General features: G+C 36.2%; 1 protein-coding gene across 2 annotated transcripts in view; it reads right to left on the minus strand.

Annotated features, from left to right (window-relative positions):
* The window catches only part of LOC110457331 (aquaporin-1-like), an 85,748-nt gene that overhangs the window by 37,519 nt on the left and 27,982 nt on the right, over positions 1 to 20,247 (minus strand). The window contains exon 2 of one of the 2 annotated variants that reach the window (XM_021508552.1): positions 16,527 to 16,762. In XM_021508552.1, the coding sequence (XP_021364227.1) occupies positions 16,527 to 16,745 (219 nt within the window). In that variant the 5' untranslated portion in view covers positions 16,746 to 16,762. Of the gene's footprint in view, positions 1 to 12,497; positions 12,685 to 16,526; positions 16,763 to 20,247 lie in introns of those variants that run through there. The other variant, XM_021508553.1, reaches the window with a different exon arrangement.

Consider the following 20,247-nt stretch of genomic DNA (forward strand, 5'->3'; position numbering starts at 1 on the left):
TATAGCCACATAGCGAACGGTCTTGTGAATACGAGCGATGAAAATGCCGCCTTATATAGGTGGCAGCACCGTTTCGTTCAAAATATGTTATTGCGTATTAACCTATTAATATGACCTATCAGACCTGTGATTGGTTGAAAGTTTCAATTGTTTCAATTGTGACGTCATGCCTAGGACAAGAACAGACGTGGCACCATCGTCCTTGGTATAGTTGAACAAAAGAATAACCCGTCATATTGTTATCAAGGTCTCTATTTCGCTGTCGAAACCGCAGGAATATTCCTTGAGTGACGTCAGGTACGGTGGAAAGCCAAATTATTGTTTACTGATTTTATACGCTTCCTACGCGTGTTTTAAATGTATCTAAAACAGGGTGGGTGTTCTTCTATCGCAGATGATGTATTTCTCTCTGATATTTTATTTCACTTTCTCCTCAAACAGTTTTTGCTAGTGTTTTCAGGGGTAAGCAAAGTGTCTTTGTCTGCAATGGCCGTAACATTACTGCAATTTACAAATGAGGTTCCGTATGAAAGGTCGTAATAAAAACGTATAATCTTCGAAGACACATGTTAACACTATACATTAATGGGTGTATATGGCTGACCAGTATTCATGACCATTTCAGCGTAGTACATGGTACAGTGTACACACACATGTGTAATAAAGTACTTGGCGGCGCTTTTGTTTACACATGCTAGATTACACATCATATTCATGTCATAAAAAATTCTGCCAAATTTATAACTATATCTTTCGACATCCATCCGACAGTTGAACTTTCGACATCATATCGAGAAGTGCAGTGGTCAAGCTAATATTGACCAACATTGGTATGACTTTGATTGCTCTTGTCTAGTTCTGACCAAGCCTTATCGACCAGTTTGGACCAGTTAGGTCAGCCTAGATATGTACACACAATAACGATTACAGTGAATAAACCAATAGACAGAGTAATTTATAAAGTTGACAACCATTTAAGATATTGACAGAAAGTCATTACGCAGTGAATATAGTACTTCTTATTAATTTTCTGCTGCTTAAACGAACCCCGGCCTGAGACTTAAGAATCCCCGTCCCAGCCAGAGCAAAACACTAAAGATTTCCACTGTCGTTTTTCAGTGTTATATTCACCTACCCCTGATTACCATTTCGACAATGTTGTTATCTTCCCTTGAATAGATTTCGTTTGAATAACGTTTCGACTACATAGTTGTGTCCCTTGCGTTGAAAATCTCCAATCACGAAAGTGTGGGCAAAAAATCCGTCGTAACGATGTAAACAACGTCGTAGCAGTGGTGGCCGACATGCAAACCCGACGTAAAATCGGCCGTTTTAAATGTAAACTAAACGCATTAACAGAAAACAATAATAACAACGATGTCCAATATCAACTGCTAGACCACGACTATGCGACGAAACAAAGTGACACTCGTTCACACATTGAAGAGACGCTGGCTACTGAGGCCCCTACTAAGCTTAGTAAGTTAGTGGCAATTTTACTGATGAGCTGACACCGACGTACGATGCGGATCCCTCCAGTACTAGTGATCACGAATACGTCAATAACTTTTAACCTGGTCGCAGGGTAGACGAGTGGTTGAACTTGCGATATTGTCTGAATACCTCGACCAGAAAGGTTGTAAGGCAAGGTACTAGGCTACGGTTGTGCAATACCCAACAGGACAGACATTTTGGCCTGGGAAGTATTTTATACATCACAATAGTCAGGATAACATGTATATTCTATATTTGTTATTACATGTATATACCCAATAGGCCTATATTTCAAGTTCATTTTTTATATTACATACGACAGTGTTATTTTTACAATGTGATATTTTTATACCACAACATCGTATGTTGCTATTTGCACATAATGTAAAAGTTTCTTATTGTTGTATAGTGCGATATTCGTTAAACCACAATATCTGTTGTTATCTGTACATAATGTGAAAGTTTATTATTGTTTTGTTCAGAATGGTGTGATTTTTTTTATATCACAACATGGTATGTTATTTGTCTACTATGTAGAAATTTATTATTGTTGTGTAAAATATGTGAAACTTGGTTATTGTTGTTCCTTGTGACATTTTTGCTATGACACAGTAAAGTACATTGTTTGTTATACACAATGTGCAATTTTGTTTTATATTGGTTATTACATTTGAAGTAATTTTAATGGTTTGTAATGCCTTCTGTATTATATTCGTATATAAAAAAGTGCTATATTGTATGTTGTAAATCGTGTGTATGACTTTTTGGGATTTAGAATTATTATTGGTACAGATGTCAGAGTTGTCTCTCTTTTTTGGTTAGTCTTTTTTTGTATCTTTATAATTTTTTGTATAATTTTTTGTATATTTTGTATAAGTAAGTCCGCAAGATATTTATTTTTTGTCACCTATATTTTCTTTTCGTTGTCCTTAACGTGTTGCATTGGCACTAGGAATTTTATTGATTCATGTAACTGGCATTTTTGTTTGTTTTAGTATTATTGTTGGAAAATTCCTCAGTTTTTTGTGTTTTGTTCTTCAATATTGACATTGTTATTATTTCTTATGTGTTATATTTCTAATAAACCATTGTTGCATCAAATATATGTTTTTTGTTTCATTTTGTTGCACTGAAAAAAAAAATGAAAAAAAAAATCGAAATATCATAATATCCCAAAAAATCTAAAGAAACTACCGCAAGATATGGGTTATTGTTCAGAAATGATATGGTTATGCAATAGCGATGCCGTAGAAAAAAAAAAAACAATGCCTCATTACATTTTTTGGCGGAAGGACGGGGATCCTTAAAGAACCGTTTTCAATTTTCACAATACGAGTACGATGTTATATATGTTTTTGTGAGGCACAGTTAGGCGACTCTCCGTGACATTTTATTCCATTATCCGGAGACGGATGAGAAAAACTTAAGTACGCATCAGATAATCTGTAGAATTCCCAGGCGATGACGTCAGTTGGATATTAGCTACACTGTCGTCTTAATCTTATATCTCGCAATCCGTACAGTCTAAAGCCTGCAATTTTCTAGTCATCCCTTTGTGGAAAAATATCAACTCATGTTTCAATGCATTCTTTGATATTTCACCGGACATCTCTTAAAAAATGCTTTTGTTGGCGTTGCAAGAAATGACGGAGCTATTGTTGATTTTATCAAAATATTCCTAGTAATATATGTACGTTATGAAATTGCCCGCCACCAGCTTGACACCACTTTTGTTATCAACCTGTCCTACTTAGACAGGCTCCTGTTCCATCTATTGTTAAAACTTCAAGTGTTTATGGGGGTATGTTAATCGTATCAGCGTTACCTTATATATGAGCCCTAAAACAACTCGCATTTATTCACAACATTACCCATTCGTTTGGTTTGTATGTGTTTTAAGTCCTATTAACAGCTATGGTCATTAAAGGACGTGGCAGGTATTGGTTGTGGAGGAAGACTGGAGTTCCCGGAGAAAACCCACCGACCTACGGCCAATACCTGGCGACTGGCCCACGTAGGCCTCGAACCCGCGACCCAGCGGTGGGGGGCTAGTGGTAGCAGAATGTCAGAATCCTGAACCACTTTGCTACCGCGGTCCCTTATCCATTCAACCAGTATGACTTGACCAATCGGATAAAGAAACCTGTCAAAACTATAGGCGAACACAACACACTTTTACAAAGATAGTTTAATTCTGGACTATAGAATAATTCCGTTACCTTAAGACGGTAATACTGTAGCATATAACAATGAATCCTCCTTTTACACTCTCCTCGATCGACTTCTCTGCTCTGAGATGAGTCAAGGACAGCAAACATGATAACCGCCATTGTCTTGTTTTTGTGTACAAACATCATTCGTGGGTTGTCTGGGGATGTGCTGACCCAGCTACAGCCCGCAATACATGAACCACTCTCTGTTTCCATTCTTTACGAAAATCTACACTTATTTTTCTCTCTCACTTTTTCACACTCTCATACTGTAATTTCTTCTTTTTTAACCTCAATTTTTTACACCCTCGTACAAACCCTCCCCACAAGGAGGTTACACAAAAAATGAACACGGAAATTTTGTCCAGTTTCCCGGTTCCTAATTAGTTATGTGTTTTCATGCATTTCCGCTGATTGTTGTGTACAGAGAGTGCGAAGGAATAAAAGTGGTAATTATTATATTTAAATGACTCCCATTAAACATGTTCCAATTTTTTTATCGAATCAAGTCAATATGTCTCCCCTAGCATAATATTTGTGAGCGCAATATATATTATTTTTATAACGCAGGTCAGCTATAAATGCAAAACGAATGGCACTACTTCATCACGCACGGTCTTTATAGTTTACAAATATGTATGAAAATCGGATGTTAAACCCGCGTTTACGGCACGCAGATAAACCACACTGTCAAATGATCCTGCTCTTATAGACTTGGTATAGACGTTATGCTACCTGAAGTCAACATTACGTGTGTAACAGGTAGTATTATTAAGATGGATGATAATCAGGTGACGATGAACCTAGGGTGTAGGCTCCTAAATTTGAGTATTTCCCAAACATCAGTGTATACGGGGTTTAACGTCGTGTACATGCTTCCTATCAAAGTAAAAATGTGGGCGTTGTTTGTATATCAAAAATATCCTGCTCACAGTATCTCCCAGCATCCATGTCCTGATGGTATGAAAGACAACCATTGACCTCCTGAATTGTTTTAAATGTCAATGGCGAATGCACAAAGGTTCATCTTATTTGTATTTCATAGGCAAACATAGTACATTAAAATTGATGCCGGCAGTCATTAGGTCAGGTTGCCCCCACAATCGAAGTATCGTCTAAATACAAACGGAAGTTTACGGCAGGCATATCACTGATGTCTCCTTTCATGAAAATGTCCTAACTCGGTTTAACAGACTATCTATTTGGCGTTGTTAGCGTGAAGATTCTCTTACACGTAAAATATCAACGTAGTACATGTAATCATTGGTACGATGTTGTTGATTACTCCCGTTACCCCCTTTTTAAGTTACATTTCCTAAACTGAGGGGAAATCAAAACAAATAGTCATACTACACACACGAAAAACTCGGATATTTTTCATGTGTGTTTGTGTACATTTCAAGTGCGCCATAAGCTCGTTGATTATACCAATGATAAAAGATTCTAAAAGAAATCGTAGTTTTCTTTACAATGATATTTTCGTTTTTACTGAGTTTCATACCGAAAACGCGGTACCACGTATCTTTCAATGGTTGTCGGATTAAACAGCAATGTCGCTATTTTTTAATTAAATGTGAAACATGTAAATATATTCTGGTAATCTCTTCCGTGACGGGTCTTAAGTCAGGTGTTAATAACATCTGTATATAACGGCGAAAGAGCTATACAATTAATTCAAATGAAATTCATGATGCAACAGACATCCTGATGAGCAGAACAAAAGCGTAATCTTTTGCCGCTTGCTCTTCGCAGTTTTCAATATTCAATCCATCGATAGATGAGAAAGTCACACCCGAGATTAAATAAATACTCCAGCGAATTATCGTCGATATATATACACCAGGACAAGGCGCGATCCAATGTCGTCCCGGTTCTTGTGAGGTGTGATGTAACGTATTACTATTGTTTTCATGCGGAAAACATCAGTAAATATGTAAATATAACGATATTAAGGTCGACGCATTTCCACATTATACATTGCAAAACAATATTTTCTCTTCTTTTTGAAATTTCCGGCTTTGGAACAAATTAACATCTGCCTACATGCTTTAAGTATGTAAATATGATAATATTAAAGTTCGCCAAGCTTTCTGCACTGTATACGTAATACTAATATTTTTTTAACACAACTGTTTTTTTTAATATCGACGTGGTACTCTTGTCGCATGAAATGGTAATAAAGATGTTTACCACAACAACACAACGAGGAAATAGATATTCTATATGTACATAATTGTACACAATAATACAATAACCTTACATAAAACAACATCGACACACGAGAACTATTGACCATTCACCATTTTGCCATATTCCCTGATGCTGATACAGGCGTTACTTTTAGTCCTGTTGACAGTACAAATGAAATTGGTGACCATCTATATACCATTGAACCTGTTGTCATGACGACCAGCGTCCCTAGTTATATGTCTGACCCTGTTCATTAATCTACCCTGTTGACCTTGAACTTGTTGACCCTGGTTCTGTGTTTGGCCCTGTACATCATACCGATAACTTAAGATAGAGGGTGTCTGTAACAATCGTATAACGGAACCATGCTGTCTACGATCCTCGATTCTCTGCTCTGCTATCGATATAATGCTCTTTTAAAAGTTTATATAGAACAACAGAGAAAATAACTGCCTTTAAACACGTTCAAATAGTCATTAATGAGTCAACTCAAGACGGAACTAATCGTCTTTTCCCCCAAAATGTCAGCAAACAATGGGTCTCCGGCTCATAGTCGGTGCCAGAACTATTGAGCCAGTCCCAGGTGTCGAAAATCTAGGGGTACAGTTTGATGGTTCACTAAACAAGGAGAAACAAGTTGACGCTATTGCCAAATCCTGTTACTTCCAGATCAGGAACATCGGCTGTATCCGGCAGTTTACAACTGCAGATGCATGAAACACTTTGGTGCATTCATTTGTCACATCACAGTTGGACTATAGAAATGCTCTGCTCTTTTGTTTATCTGACATTCTAACTGGTCGTTTGCTTAGAGTCCAGAATACTGCAGCACGTCTGGTTGCTCGTACTCGAAAGAGAGAGCACATTATTCCAGTGCTGGATTCATTGTACTGGTTTACCTGTACGATACGGGTCGTATTACAAAAGTTTGGTGTAAACATACAAGACACTGAATGGAACAGCTCCTCAGAAACCGGTGATTTGGAAGGGTTTCAGCCTATTTGTTGAATAGCTTACAATCTGCTACCTACAATAGGAAGTAAAAAACTCTTGCTAAATTAAAGAAGGATATACAGACCCACATTTTAGTCTTTTTTGCGCAGACGTCATGAACTCACCAGTCTAGACATCTATAAAATTTTATGAAAATGGTGAAAAATTATTTGTTTTTTCCTGATGTGAATGCTGATTTGTATGCCTTTGTATCTGCTATATATATAAATGTCACCGTACGAATACTTTTATCCATGTGTTGTAAAGCGCCTTCGAGTAATATTTTGCATACTATATGGACGCTATATAAATGTTGTATATTAATTTTATGGTATATGATTTATATTATATGCTAGGTCGTTACAAAACCACAAGCCAGGGTAAGGTTACATGTATCGTGTCGTCAGCTAACACGGTCATAATATTGGAGCCTAACCTTGTTTTTGTTATCCTAGTCAGCAGCAACTGTTGAGCAAACGACATCCTATTTATTCTAAAGATTACAATCAACAGTCTGTTTTTAAAGGACTTGGAAACTAAATGGACGGATGTCAAACATAAGCCTAGCATACTCTCTAGTTATGCCATTGTAGCTTCCAATCGGCGTCATCGCTATATGAACTATATGAACATTGATTTTGTTCTATTGTTCATATCGACCATCGACTTTCTATCGCAGGTCTGTCTCACTCATCAACGTTGCACGAACACAGCTCATAGATTGAAACCAAACTGAGAAAACTTCCTGTGAGGTTTCTCTTACTTGTAGGACGACGATTAAGATCGATAATCAAAGCCATAACAAAACTGTCAGATCGTGAACGTCTATTCTTCGTTTATCGTACAAAGCGTTGGTTGTATATCGGGTTATAAGGAAGGGAAACTGGTATATTTCTCTATTAGAGTGTGCATTTGTGTACTTACTGTGAAACGTACAATAGTAAAGGTGGTATATTTACTTTTAATCAGTAATGTTACATGTTGCGATCGTGAAGGCCACCATCTGTTAAATCTTAAAGCCAGTTTAAATGTTAACCCAAATTTGAAACGTTAAATATATAGAACAGTTACTTTTACCCTACTTAGAAAACGATCGTGAATAATAGGATGGATGTTAAGCGCTTGAGGTCAACCGAAAGGGGAAACCCCTATCATGATGTGGCTCGAATCATAACCAGATAACCCTCTTATGCAAGTAGCATTTTTTTTTATGTTTTGAAACTGAACATATATATTTGGATTTTGTTCGCAATACTGCTGACGTGATATACCAATCAACAGACACTATAAAAGGTATTCCGAATAGAGGTATTCCGAATAGTGGATAAATAACGAAAACAATTCTCATCACACGGTGGGGGTTGCATTAGGGAAGACTTATTACACGTGTGACGGAAACTTCTCTCAGAAAGGGTATTATATAATGACATATGCAAATATATTCATTTATAGTGTAAGCATGCATGTGATGAATTGTATCACACTATAGATATTGCCCATCCGTATCGTGTAATAACCTATCGATATATGCCCGCATCCAGTTATGTTACCTGCATCTGGCTATATCAGCGATTATCCACGTCTTATACTGGGTAAACCAAATGCTTCGACATTTAAAAGTATGTGTTTGGGTTTCTCGTTGGACACTTGGAAAGAAATTAAACCTATCATTAGGCAGCTATGGCCAGTCTCGGACCTGGTATGAATTAGTCTTAGGATCACCTTAAAATATAAGCATGTAATTGTCAAAGGCAGAATGGTCATATACACGGCATACAACAAAGAGTTGACATTGTGACGGGATTTGGCTATATTACGTGAGGGACTCCTATAGAAACAATTGCTAATAAAAAGGTGACTAATAAATACGTTACCTGAAGGCGAAGTGATGATGTTGGTGTCATATTGACATTTTGCAGCTCATTTACAAGCCATAACGGCGTATAAAACTGTGCATCGCAAAATTACATCCGGGCATTCAATCAAGTTACGTCATTTAGTTGAACGATCAGTATTTATGTTTGTAAACTTACTCCGGGTTCTCGTCAGACAACTAATGACAGACAGGAAAATGACCGACGCTAATTAAGCTTTCTTTTTGTTGCTAAGATATCTTGTCACCCAGCAACTGGTCTCTTACTGTGGAACATCCCTATAGTTCCTTACTTAGGGGTTATTTGAACACGTAAAATCCTCATCAATCATACAATCATAGGCCAAGCGACGACGTCTTTATCTGAGTTATAACGATGCGCAATGAATAAGTATTACGGTATGAACTCAATGATGCATTTTTTCTCGTGTGACATCTGGCGTGGTATAGCACAGTTAGTGTATACAAATGGCATTTAACAAACCCTCTGTGTTTCTCAACCTGAAAAGTTTTCACTTCAACTGTAATGGTATATGACAACCGGAAGTCGTTACCATGGGTAAATATATATATTCGATATATAAATTGTGTTTAAAAGTAAAAATCTTCATATGTATTTGGTTAGATGCGCTATAAACTCCAAATTCATTTTACAGCGAGCGAAACGAGCGTTTTTTGTATCGTACCCGTGGTATATATGTAGTTCAAGCAAAAAGCTATATATAATACCACAAAAACGAAACCACAATACTATGCGATTTTTTTTCTTTACATCGTGCAGAACGGACTTTAAAATGTGCGATGCTCTGATTGGTTATTTATAGATCAGAAGCTAAACAATTGCCGTTTTAAACATCTCTGTGGGAATAAAAAATATGTTTCAAACGTATCTTATTTACGTGAACTTATTCATTGGGGTTTGAAGTGTTCCCCATTAAAACGGGTTTAAAAATTAAAGTTATCGACGTTTTTGACGAATCACGTTTGGCAATAAAAATATTTGCGGTTTGAAAATCGCGGGCTTCAAAAATTGCCACATTCTGATTGGTTGAACAAGACCAGAACAGAAACTTCACCGGGAAGCCTGCAATTCCGAACGCGAGAGGATATATCCGATAACAAATGATCAATAAGAGTTAGGAGTGAATTTGACCAGTTTTGACATCATCGCAGACACGTTTCATGTTAAATTCAAAGGTCTTCCAATTTTAATATGTGTTTGTCACTCTTTCAACAAGAAAACAACCGTCGGCTTCACGAAAGCTACGCCTGTGTAAGTCTAGTCTTTTCAGTGCAAAGGAGAACCGGTTATAAGACGAAGAGTTTTTCTTTGTTTATCAACGACAATGCTGATAAAGATGTATGTACGCGCATGTGTGGGTTAAAAGTAAGTATGTGTTGCCTACTGTGTCAGTTCATGTCTGTGTAACACCTCCCCACCCTAGTCCGATTTGCTTCAAGTCAGTAGGTTCAATCACAGGGGTAAGTTACAAATGTCTGAAATACACATATGCTAACTGATATGGGTCACAGAACACATAATGCTGTGACCAATATCAGCATAGCATATGGTGTATTTCAGGGGTTCAAGGTGGCACTACTTTTTGTAAACAAATGATATATGGTAATAAATGATAAATGCATACCTGCCAACCTGTTGATTTCTTGTATGGGGGAGAAGTCGTGTGCTCAAAATATAATATAACAAAACATGAATAATTATAAAAGAACATGAATAATTATAAAAGATGTGTATAGCCCCCTAGGTAAAAAAAACAAAAACTTTAGAGTGTCAATCATCTTTTTAGTTGTTCTTTCTGATGAAATCATAAGGTATCAGAATAGTTAAGCAAATTTACTGGCTAAAAATGGTAAATTCTGGCACGGACTTAGATAGCAATCTAATGAGTGGTCTGACCTTTAAGTTGAAAGGTGTTAAGGGGACACACTCATGATAACTGGACAAATATGCTACATGTAGATATGATTCGTCATTTCACCAAGAATGAGAATTAGACTAGCCCTACGTCCATGACTTTGACTAATTTTTATATGTTTCACTTTTCGAAATGTGTGAAATAATCAGTTCTTAAGTATGAAAATGAAAAATTGATTAACTGATTACATGTAACGTTTTAAGTCAATTTTCAACCATGTGTATAATCAATTCAGATACGTGGTCACAAACACTACCTAGGCTATAGATCATTGATATACCTGGTCACAAACACTACCTAGGCTATAGAACATTGATATACCTGGTCACAAACTCTACCTAGGCTATAGATCATTGATATACCTGGTCACAAATTCTACCTTTAGATCATTGATATACCTGGTCACAAACTCTACCCATATATCATTGATATACCTGGTCACAAACTCTACCTATATATCATTGATATACCTGATCACAAACTCTACCTATAGCACATTGATATACCTGGTCACAAACTCTACCTATAGCACATTGATATGCCTGGTCACAAACTCTACCTATAGATCAATGATATACCTGGTCACAAACTCTACCTATAGATCATTAATATGCCTTGTCACAAACTCTACCTATAGATCATTGATATACCTGGTCCCAAACTCTACCTAAAGGTCATTGATATACCTGGTCACAAACTCTACCGATAGATCATTGGTGTACCTGGTCACAAACGCTACCTATATATCATTGATATACCTGATCACAAACACTACCTATATAACATTGAAGTATCTGGTCACAAACTTTACCTTTAGATCATTGATAGACCTGAGTCATTCTTGATCCTTCAATTGTAATATCTAGAGCCAAAAAATTACCAGTATTATCCTTCTTTTCTTTGTGAATTTTAAACTCAAAATTATTATTAATACATATAGCTACCCCTCTGGCGTTAGATTTATAAGAGTTAAAAAAACATTCATAACCCCACTCACTTCTTAAAAGACTTTCTTTATCCTGAGTAAAATGCGTGTCCTGAAGACAAAAAATATTATACGATTGATTCTTTAGACAAGAGAAAACATATTTTTGTTTAAATCTATCAGATAAACCCTGACAGTTAGCACTCAGAATCGTTATGTTATTAGAAGCCAATAATTGCCTAACAGTCTAAACAGCATCATCACAGGGGTTCGTGATAAATGATATAATAAATGAGATGGGTCACATATACATGTGTTCCATCTCATGTATACCACATCATCTGTAACGATCCCCTGTGACGTATTAACCAAACATGCAAGGCCTGTCATATATAGAGAAGAAAACAGAACGTAAAACATGCAAACAAAAAGAAGAAACATAAAAGATAGTATATATGGTCTCAGTCGTAGACAACTGTTAACCTACGTGCCAAAGAGACACTTCGACAAACAATAATTATCTGCTCAATGCAACGCACACATTGCACAAGAGGCAAACCGGATGTAAAAAAAAAATAAACAGGAAGTTTGCCACAAATATGAGCAAAGCCGGACTAACATTCCGGAAAAAAAAGATAATTACCTAGTGGTTTTTTAACAATGTTATAAAGAAACAAAAATGAAATAAATAGACCAGATATGATTACCGCTGAAACAGTTAGAGTTACTCAAGTTGCGCAACGTCAAAAAAAATGTACTGTACAACTTAGGTACATCAGAGATCTAGACGTATATATTATGTAACTTATGATATATATATCTCTGGGTACAAGAAGATTTCGCAACAAAAAGCCATTGAAGCACAACAAGCTTACCTGTATATGTGCAGAAATAGGTATCTCCTCGCCACACAACTTACATCCCATGTATTGTAATGAAACTCATACTCGGAAAGCAACAAAACTACACGTATTTTGATCGAAAACCACTCAAAACATATCACAAATCGGTAACCGGGGCACTTCCCCGAAGAAGTTCGTTACCGATATATATTGTTAAAAATCCATTCAAACTCGTCGAATCTACCTATAGATTATTGATATACCTGGTCACAAACTCTACCTATAGAACATTGATATACCTGGTCACAAATTCTACCTTTATATCATTGATATACCTGGTCACAAACACTACCTATAGATCATTGATATACCTGGTCACAATCTCTACCTATAGATTATTGATATACCTGGTCACAAACTCTACCTATAGATCATTGATATACCTTGTCACAAACTCTACCTATAGAACATTGATATACCTGGTCACAAACTCTACCTATAGATCATTGATATACCTGGTCACAAACTCTACCAAAAACAAATGAATGTGAATTCTTGAGCTGCTGAGATATTAGGTATTGTTAATATGATGCTGCAAATATAGCCATATTCACTGTGTTATATGTACAGTAACAGCTCCTACACTGGACATATTTATCTAAGAGATTTAGGATATATATATAATCTAATTTCGAAATATTTTAACATAAAAAAATGAATATTAAAGAACAAAGCAGCCTCAAAATTTTCAAAATGAAAATATAATAAAACATAACAAACGAGTCAACATTATAACATCATTTCTTCCACCTTTGTCAATGTGGTATCATTTTACCATTTTGATAACTAAATGCTGGTATATGAGATATCTAAAAATGAAACGTATTGTATGAAGGTTCTTATTATGGGAATTTAAGTGATTTCACCCTGTCAACTACAAGTAAATATAGTGATTCAACTGGGGAGAATTTACTGTGATAACTTGTCATGGATAACCTTATGTACAGATTTGAATTGCATGTACCAGTATATGTGTGCAATCTTAATTTTGACAACTATATTGCAGAATCATAATTAATATTAATGCAAATTAAGGATCTTTTTATTTTACTGGTATATCTCTTGGAATAAAACAAACTCATAATTAATTTTTACACATCGCAAATTATAGTTCTGAGCCTGGCATAAACTTGATTAATACCAGTATATTAATTTCCAAAGTGATAAGAAAGGCAGAGGGAGAATGTAAATATAAATGCAAAGGTTAAAACATTTTATAAATGGAAATAATTCTTGAAAGAAAAGGTCAGTTGTGCTATATATATATATTTATATAGTGTAGTGGTCATCACAGTCGCCACTCTGTGGTGGGAGACCCAGGTTCAAATCCTGGTTGAAATAATAGTACAACTTGAAATTATGTATATATAAACATAAACAACTATTTATATACAACTCATTTCCCATTAGTACACTTGATATAAATGTGTGTATCCTTGTTAATAATTTGTTCTTTACTGCATTCATACAACAACAGGACATTCGAACATCTTGGTAGGCAGTGAGTTATTACATTTATGATCTGTAAACTTAAGCTAGAAAATGGATTTTATTTAGTTATCAAAGTATTGGTGTTGACCTCGTGTGAATGCTTTTTGTTCCTCATAGTAACCTTTAAACCACTGAGTTTTTTGAAGAACAGTTTCATGGTCAAATGCAAGCCAAAACGAATTACATGTGGATCTAATCTGCCCAAAAGAGGTCAAAATGAGTGAATTTGCGACAGTCTTCTTATTCAGGCACAGAGATGCTAAAATCAAAAACTCTTCATAGATGGAAGGGTCCTGTAGGCCTATTGCAAATTTATGAATATTTTGCTACCTCTGGATCATTCATTTCTCCATGAGAAAGGGTTTATGTTTAAGATAAAACAAAACAAAAATGTTTTTTGAGGCCACATTCCAGAGTAAAATAAAGTTGGTCAGTAAGCAGACTTTTTTTTTTAATTTTTTAATTTTCATGGATCAATATATACTTACAGGGTAATAACAAATGTATGAAGAATGAATTTATATGCATTTTAATTGTTATTATTCTGTCAAGAGTGTGGTCAGGATCCCATGACCATAACCCATAACGGTGCATGTGATCTTTGCTGGACTATCAAAATTATCTTCATGGATACAAAGTAGGTGATAAAATGTTCCCTAAGGTCCACAGGAAATGTTTAAGGTAGGTCATGGTCAAGTTATCCGAAGCATATGTAAATCTTGTTTTTGGCCTAACTGTAGTTTATATGGGGAAAAAACACTTTTGGGTACAAATTCAAAGTTGGTTGGAATGACTATCATGTGACTGAATTTTGATGGTATAATAATTAAGAACCTGGCCCTTCCCTAGGGCTTGTAGGGAGGGGCCAAAGAGGGCAAGTTGGCTGAAATTTCAAAAATCTTCTTCTTCAGATCCAGATATGCTAGAATCAAACACTCTTCATGGATGGAAAGGTCCTAAGTCGCTATATCTGAATTTTTTATTTCATTACCCCCGTGTCGTTCATTCCTTCACTATATCATTTTCTCTCAAAATTGTCAGCAATATATACCGTATGTCAGACAATTATATACCCGCCAACAGTTATATCATTACCATGGTCTTTGCAGGTTATTAAAAGATTAATATACTCATACTAACTGTGATTGCTCCTAGGGTCCTGTCACTCCAGCATGGTGACCTTATCACATTTAGATGGTTGAAATCGGTGTTCTATAATGCAAAAACACCTACTGGCAATCCATAGACAACTACCAAAGTTTTCCGCAGGTCTGTTACCACCCAGGAATACAATCATGTTAGTACCTTCAAGGGGTCATAAATGGCCGAGATATACAACATAATAATTAGTGAACTATAGTTTGAAGGTTGTTTCGAAAAACAAATACAAGCCCAACTTATGTTTCAAAGTAAACATTGAAGTGTTTTACTAGTCTGGGGCATTGGGCTTGGCAATTTAGGCAAACATATAGATTCTCATGAACTGACCTCACTGACCTCACTGTGTCCTATATGATTTGACATTTGACCTTTAACTTGAAAAAGTTGGACTGGGGCATATCTTCTATACTATTTCACCCGGAGTAGCCAGATTTAGTGTACAAGGACATCTTTGGATGGCAGAGTGAAGAGTGCACGATTTAGGTCACTGTGACGTATGACTTGACCTTTGACCTTTACTTTTGAAAATATGTGTACGGGGCATATGCTGTTTCACATAGAGTAACTAGATTTAGTGAACAAGGAAATGTTGGGATGGCGGAGTGAAGTAGATCACTATGACCTCACTGTGGCCCTTTATGCTTCCTGACATAAGTGTACTGTTTGTGTATAGAAATTCTTACCAGTGGCAATGGGATCTATTGGATTGCCTTGTTAATAAATATTTTCTATGCGCAGTAAATCATATTTCTTTAATTTTGTCTTGAGAAAATGTTGCCCTAAAGGGATCAGGCAATATATTGAAAAGGGTGCTAAAATGATAGTAAATAAGTAATATAACAACAAAAAGGCCTAAATGGAATATCTGATAGGTTTTCTTAAATAAAGACATTTTTTTTAAACTAGTAAAACTACCATTCATTTCTTTTTCAGCGCACATATGTCCTAAGGAGGGATTCTGTTCTTTTTGTTACCCTAGAGTTCTTAGCTTGGGCGCTGCAGGCGCCCGAGATCTACACTATCATCACAAAGGTTACTGAACTATGTGCGCTCGCTTATAGGCAGTGCCTATTTCATATTAGATTCCGGATTCTTACGTTATCTATATACAGTACATGTACACACATATATATATTGTAAGAGACATCGACAATACCAAGCCACAGTGGCACTGAGACACGTGACTTCCGGTTTATGTTTTCTCAGTCGTGCTATAATGATATCCAAAACAGAATAAAGGGGATGTTACAGCATGTACAAAAACTATTTAAAATTCTTGGGTGTTTGACATGCAGCGTTACGGGGGTACTTAATTTCAATTTTCTATTAATGATGAAGCTGGTGACCTACCTTAACAGGGTCGTGGCCAGGTGGAGCGTATACCTGGAGCCCAATAGCAGACATACATCCCAGGAACACAAACAGCATTGTACCGACAAATTCAGCGAGTACGGCTCGCCAGAACGGCCACAGTTTCAGCTCTCCAAACTGTAATGGCTTCGTTTCCGGTTCCGTTGGGCTCCGGATATCCGCTATTTTGCTGGAGACATAGTGCATGTACGCCTCCATGATTTACAGTTTTTTGTCTAAAAAAAATATAAAGAAAAAGTCAATGGTACAACTAAAACATCAGTATCGATATGACAGTGGTTTTATCTGACTGACTAATTGCAGAAAAACTTACATGATAACTGCCACTTTTATCTAATTTGTAGAGTAAAGTTTTAAAGAGCTATGGCGGGTTGCTATGCCTATTTCCCAAACGTTAGTGCGCGTGTCCAGCTGTGTACTGTTATGACGCGTCCACAGGTATTTGTACACATGAGGTCTATCGGAATCCCGTGTCTAAGAATAGATTATTGTAAACAGACGAATATAAGGCCATGGCTATTAAAACATGCGTTTCACGATAAAGACTCAAGTAAATGCTTATTTCGCGTTTTCCTTTATGAAACACAAGATCGTAAACATTACCAACAAGTTTGAAAGCATTTAATTTCCATTACTACTGCCTACGTCATGCCGTTAACTGTTTTCTTAAAATGCAAACATCTTGACTTTGTTCTTCCTGCACCTTGGAATGGTAAAATTACATATAGTTTCGGAAAAGCATGTCTTACACCTGTATTGCGCTCCTTACTTCGTGCTGCAGTCTGCCTGCTATGGTGTTTATCATTGTATGAGGAGTGTAATAGTTTCCACAATATTAGTGTACGCTTGCATAGTAAGATGATTGCTTTACGGTCAACCATATCATTGTTATATTGTACTTTATGATGACCTCTTGTTGCGCACAATAGTGTACCTGGGTCATAATAAAAATCTCTCTAAAATCTCTCTGCTTTTAAAACAAATGAGCATGTCCTCGACGATGAGTTTTCCCGCATGTTCGGAAATATCTTTGCGATAATAACAGTTCACTTTATTTTGCTTTTCCCATATATTTTGTATTTCGGCATCAAAAATACAAATGCCGATTGGAGGGTTAAAAAAATCATAAATATCATTTTAAAATGATGTCTTCACTACAAAGTGTAGCTGTACTGTACACGTGTACAGAGATATGTTGACATGATTCCATAGGAGATAAATCAATAGGTATGTTAATAAGATATCAATCAAATGTTCCATTGATTTGCAAATATTTATCACTTAATTAAGAAAATATGATAACATGCCTTAATATATATACATAAAAAAAAAACGTAGTTCGTAGGTCGTCTCAAAGCTGTTCAAAAATTATTATCCGTGGTAATAGGGCCTTTGAAACCACTCAATATCTTTCTCAACTCCCTGTGGAGGTGCCATTTCGGCCCTAACAGCTAACATTCAACAATTCTAGCACTGCCAAACCACGTACTCATTAACAGCTGAGTAGACTGGAACAAGCGGAGTAAAGCATCTTGCTCAAAGATGCAATACAGTGTCCTGCCGTGGACTCGAACCCGCAACCATTCGGTCACGAGCCCGGCGTCCTACCACTAGACTACCGTGCCTCTAAATACGGAAATACAAATTGTTTTAACCCAAGAAACCTCTATCGCAGTTTTGAGAAACTTAATCAACCCTGTTTTTCATTATTTTGAGCACTTTTCCAAAGGAGGACTACTTTTCCGTCACACGATTTGTTTTTGCATATTACATCACGGAATCAAAACGTTTCTTCAAAAGTTGGTCCTCGGATGGGAAAGTACTGAAAGCATTTCTTTAAGTCTGGGAAATCCGTCACTTTCATAGATATAGTGAACATGGCTATATTTGCAGTATTATATTAACAATACCGAATATCTCAACAGTTCAAAAATTCATGTTCAATTTTATATATATCTATTCCATACATTTTCGCTACTAAAAATCATTTACTCATTTTTTTTCCCCCGTTTTCAAAAATGCCGACCTGGGGAAATACGGGGAGTTTTCCGCCATAGCTCTATGTTCCCATAACGTATTTCAATTTGACTGGTTCATTGCCACTCATTGTAAACACTGTTTGGCTGGAACCGTCCGTGGGAAAATACTTCAGAAGGAACGTTTTATATCTGTATTTAAAACGTCAGTTTAACACAAATTTACCCTTCTGCACAACCCGTAGTCTTGATGAAAAGTGAATATCCATTCCCAGTCCATAGACATAAAGTGTAATTAAGATTTCTTTGGGAACTTACACATATTTCCGCCATCGATTTTGGAATTTTTTCTTTCGTCATAATTTTTTTTAAAGATGTCATCATAAGCTATGAATTGATTTTTTTTTCATATTTTACAAAATAATTACGCCGAGATAATAATCACATAGGCAACCCGGTTTTTATTGAGTTAGTGCCATGCGTATAGTTTTACCACTCGTTAATACGAGGTAACAAAGAGATAGTAAAACAATCGTTTCCAAGAACTTATCACGTGACGTACTAATAGCTTACACTTATTGTGTCTTCTCAATAGTATGCTTCGTTTTGGATGTCGTATCGCGTTAATATAAGTAGATATTTCAAATGGCAAGTCGGTGTCTAACACGATGAAAAGCCAAGTTAACTACTTACGAGGTCTGAAGCTGTCTTCTTTCTGACTAACTTAGTTTCATAGATGCAATATATACCCCATATATCCTCTGAAGGTCACACGACATATGTATATAGCTCGGATAAACAGAATGGTATACCAAAGATTTCGAGTCGAACCAGAATCAGCTGTTCATGAGTCAGTACACTGTGTATAGACGCCTAGATTATGGGTCGTGGTCAGCGAGCACGATTATTCAGAATTTCACACACAAAAAATGAATAAATAAATCCCCTACATTTTAAACGTAACGCTGGATTGAATAAATAATCAAATGTACATGTGCGCGTACTCCGTGACCTTAAGACTGATCGATTTGTATGGAATAAACCACGCCCATTACAATTCATTATAACACGCCCAGTAGTCTAACATTGTAAGTTTATATACTACGGTTCGGTAATGCATGGCGGGTTATGATCAGGATTCAGGACTTCGTTTATAAAAATATAACCATCGTTCCTGCCATTGTGGTTACTATTGTAAACTCTACAAACTTTAAGCCTGGCATCAATTCACTTATTACCAAATATATTACGTCCCTTAACGTGAAAAATGTTTGGAAAGAGTGACAGCACATACAGAAACCATAAAATAGAGTAAAGGAAGAAATTAAAATGTGGAAAGTTTCCATTATCTACTTACAATGACGTGTGGGTAAATACACACTTTGTGAAACCTTTGTAAGCTTTAGGATTTGTCAAATAATTATCTACGTTTTGCTTTCCTGCATCATTACAATAGAAAATAATATGCATGATTTTGGTCTTAAAATAGTAGGTTTAAAACCCTAAACATGTACAAAAAACTCTCTGGAAACCGTTTTCTCAGCTGCAAAGTTTTTCTTTTGGTAGAAGTTTTGGTGGTATAATTAATTATTTATACAGCAGTTAGTAAAGGGCCGGTTTCCAAAACGGCCCCTTCTCTGATTCAAATTTTCTGTTGGTGGTGCATTGCCCATGCCGTTGTGGTCACAAATCTATAAAGTATAAAGATTTAGGTCACTTGGTTT

This window comes from Mizuhopecten yessoensis, unplaced genomic scaffold, assembly GCF_002113885.1.
Source record: "Mizuhopecten yessoensis strain PY_sf001 unplaced genomic scaffold, ASM211388v2 scaffold9109, whole genome shotgun sequence".
NCBI classification, from domain to species: Eukaryota; Metazoa; Mollusca; class Bivalvia; order Pectinida; family Pectinidae; genus Mizuhopecten; species Mizuhopecten yessoensis.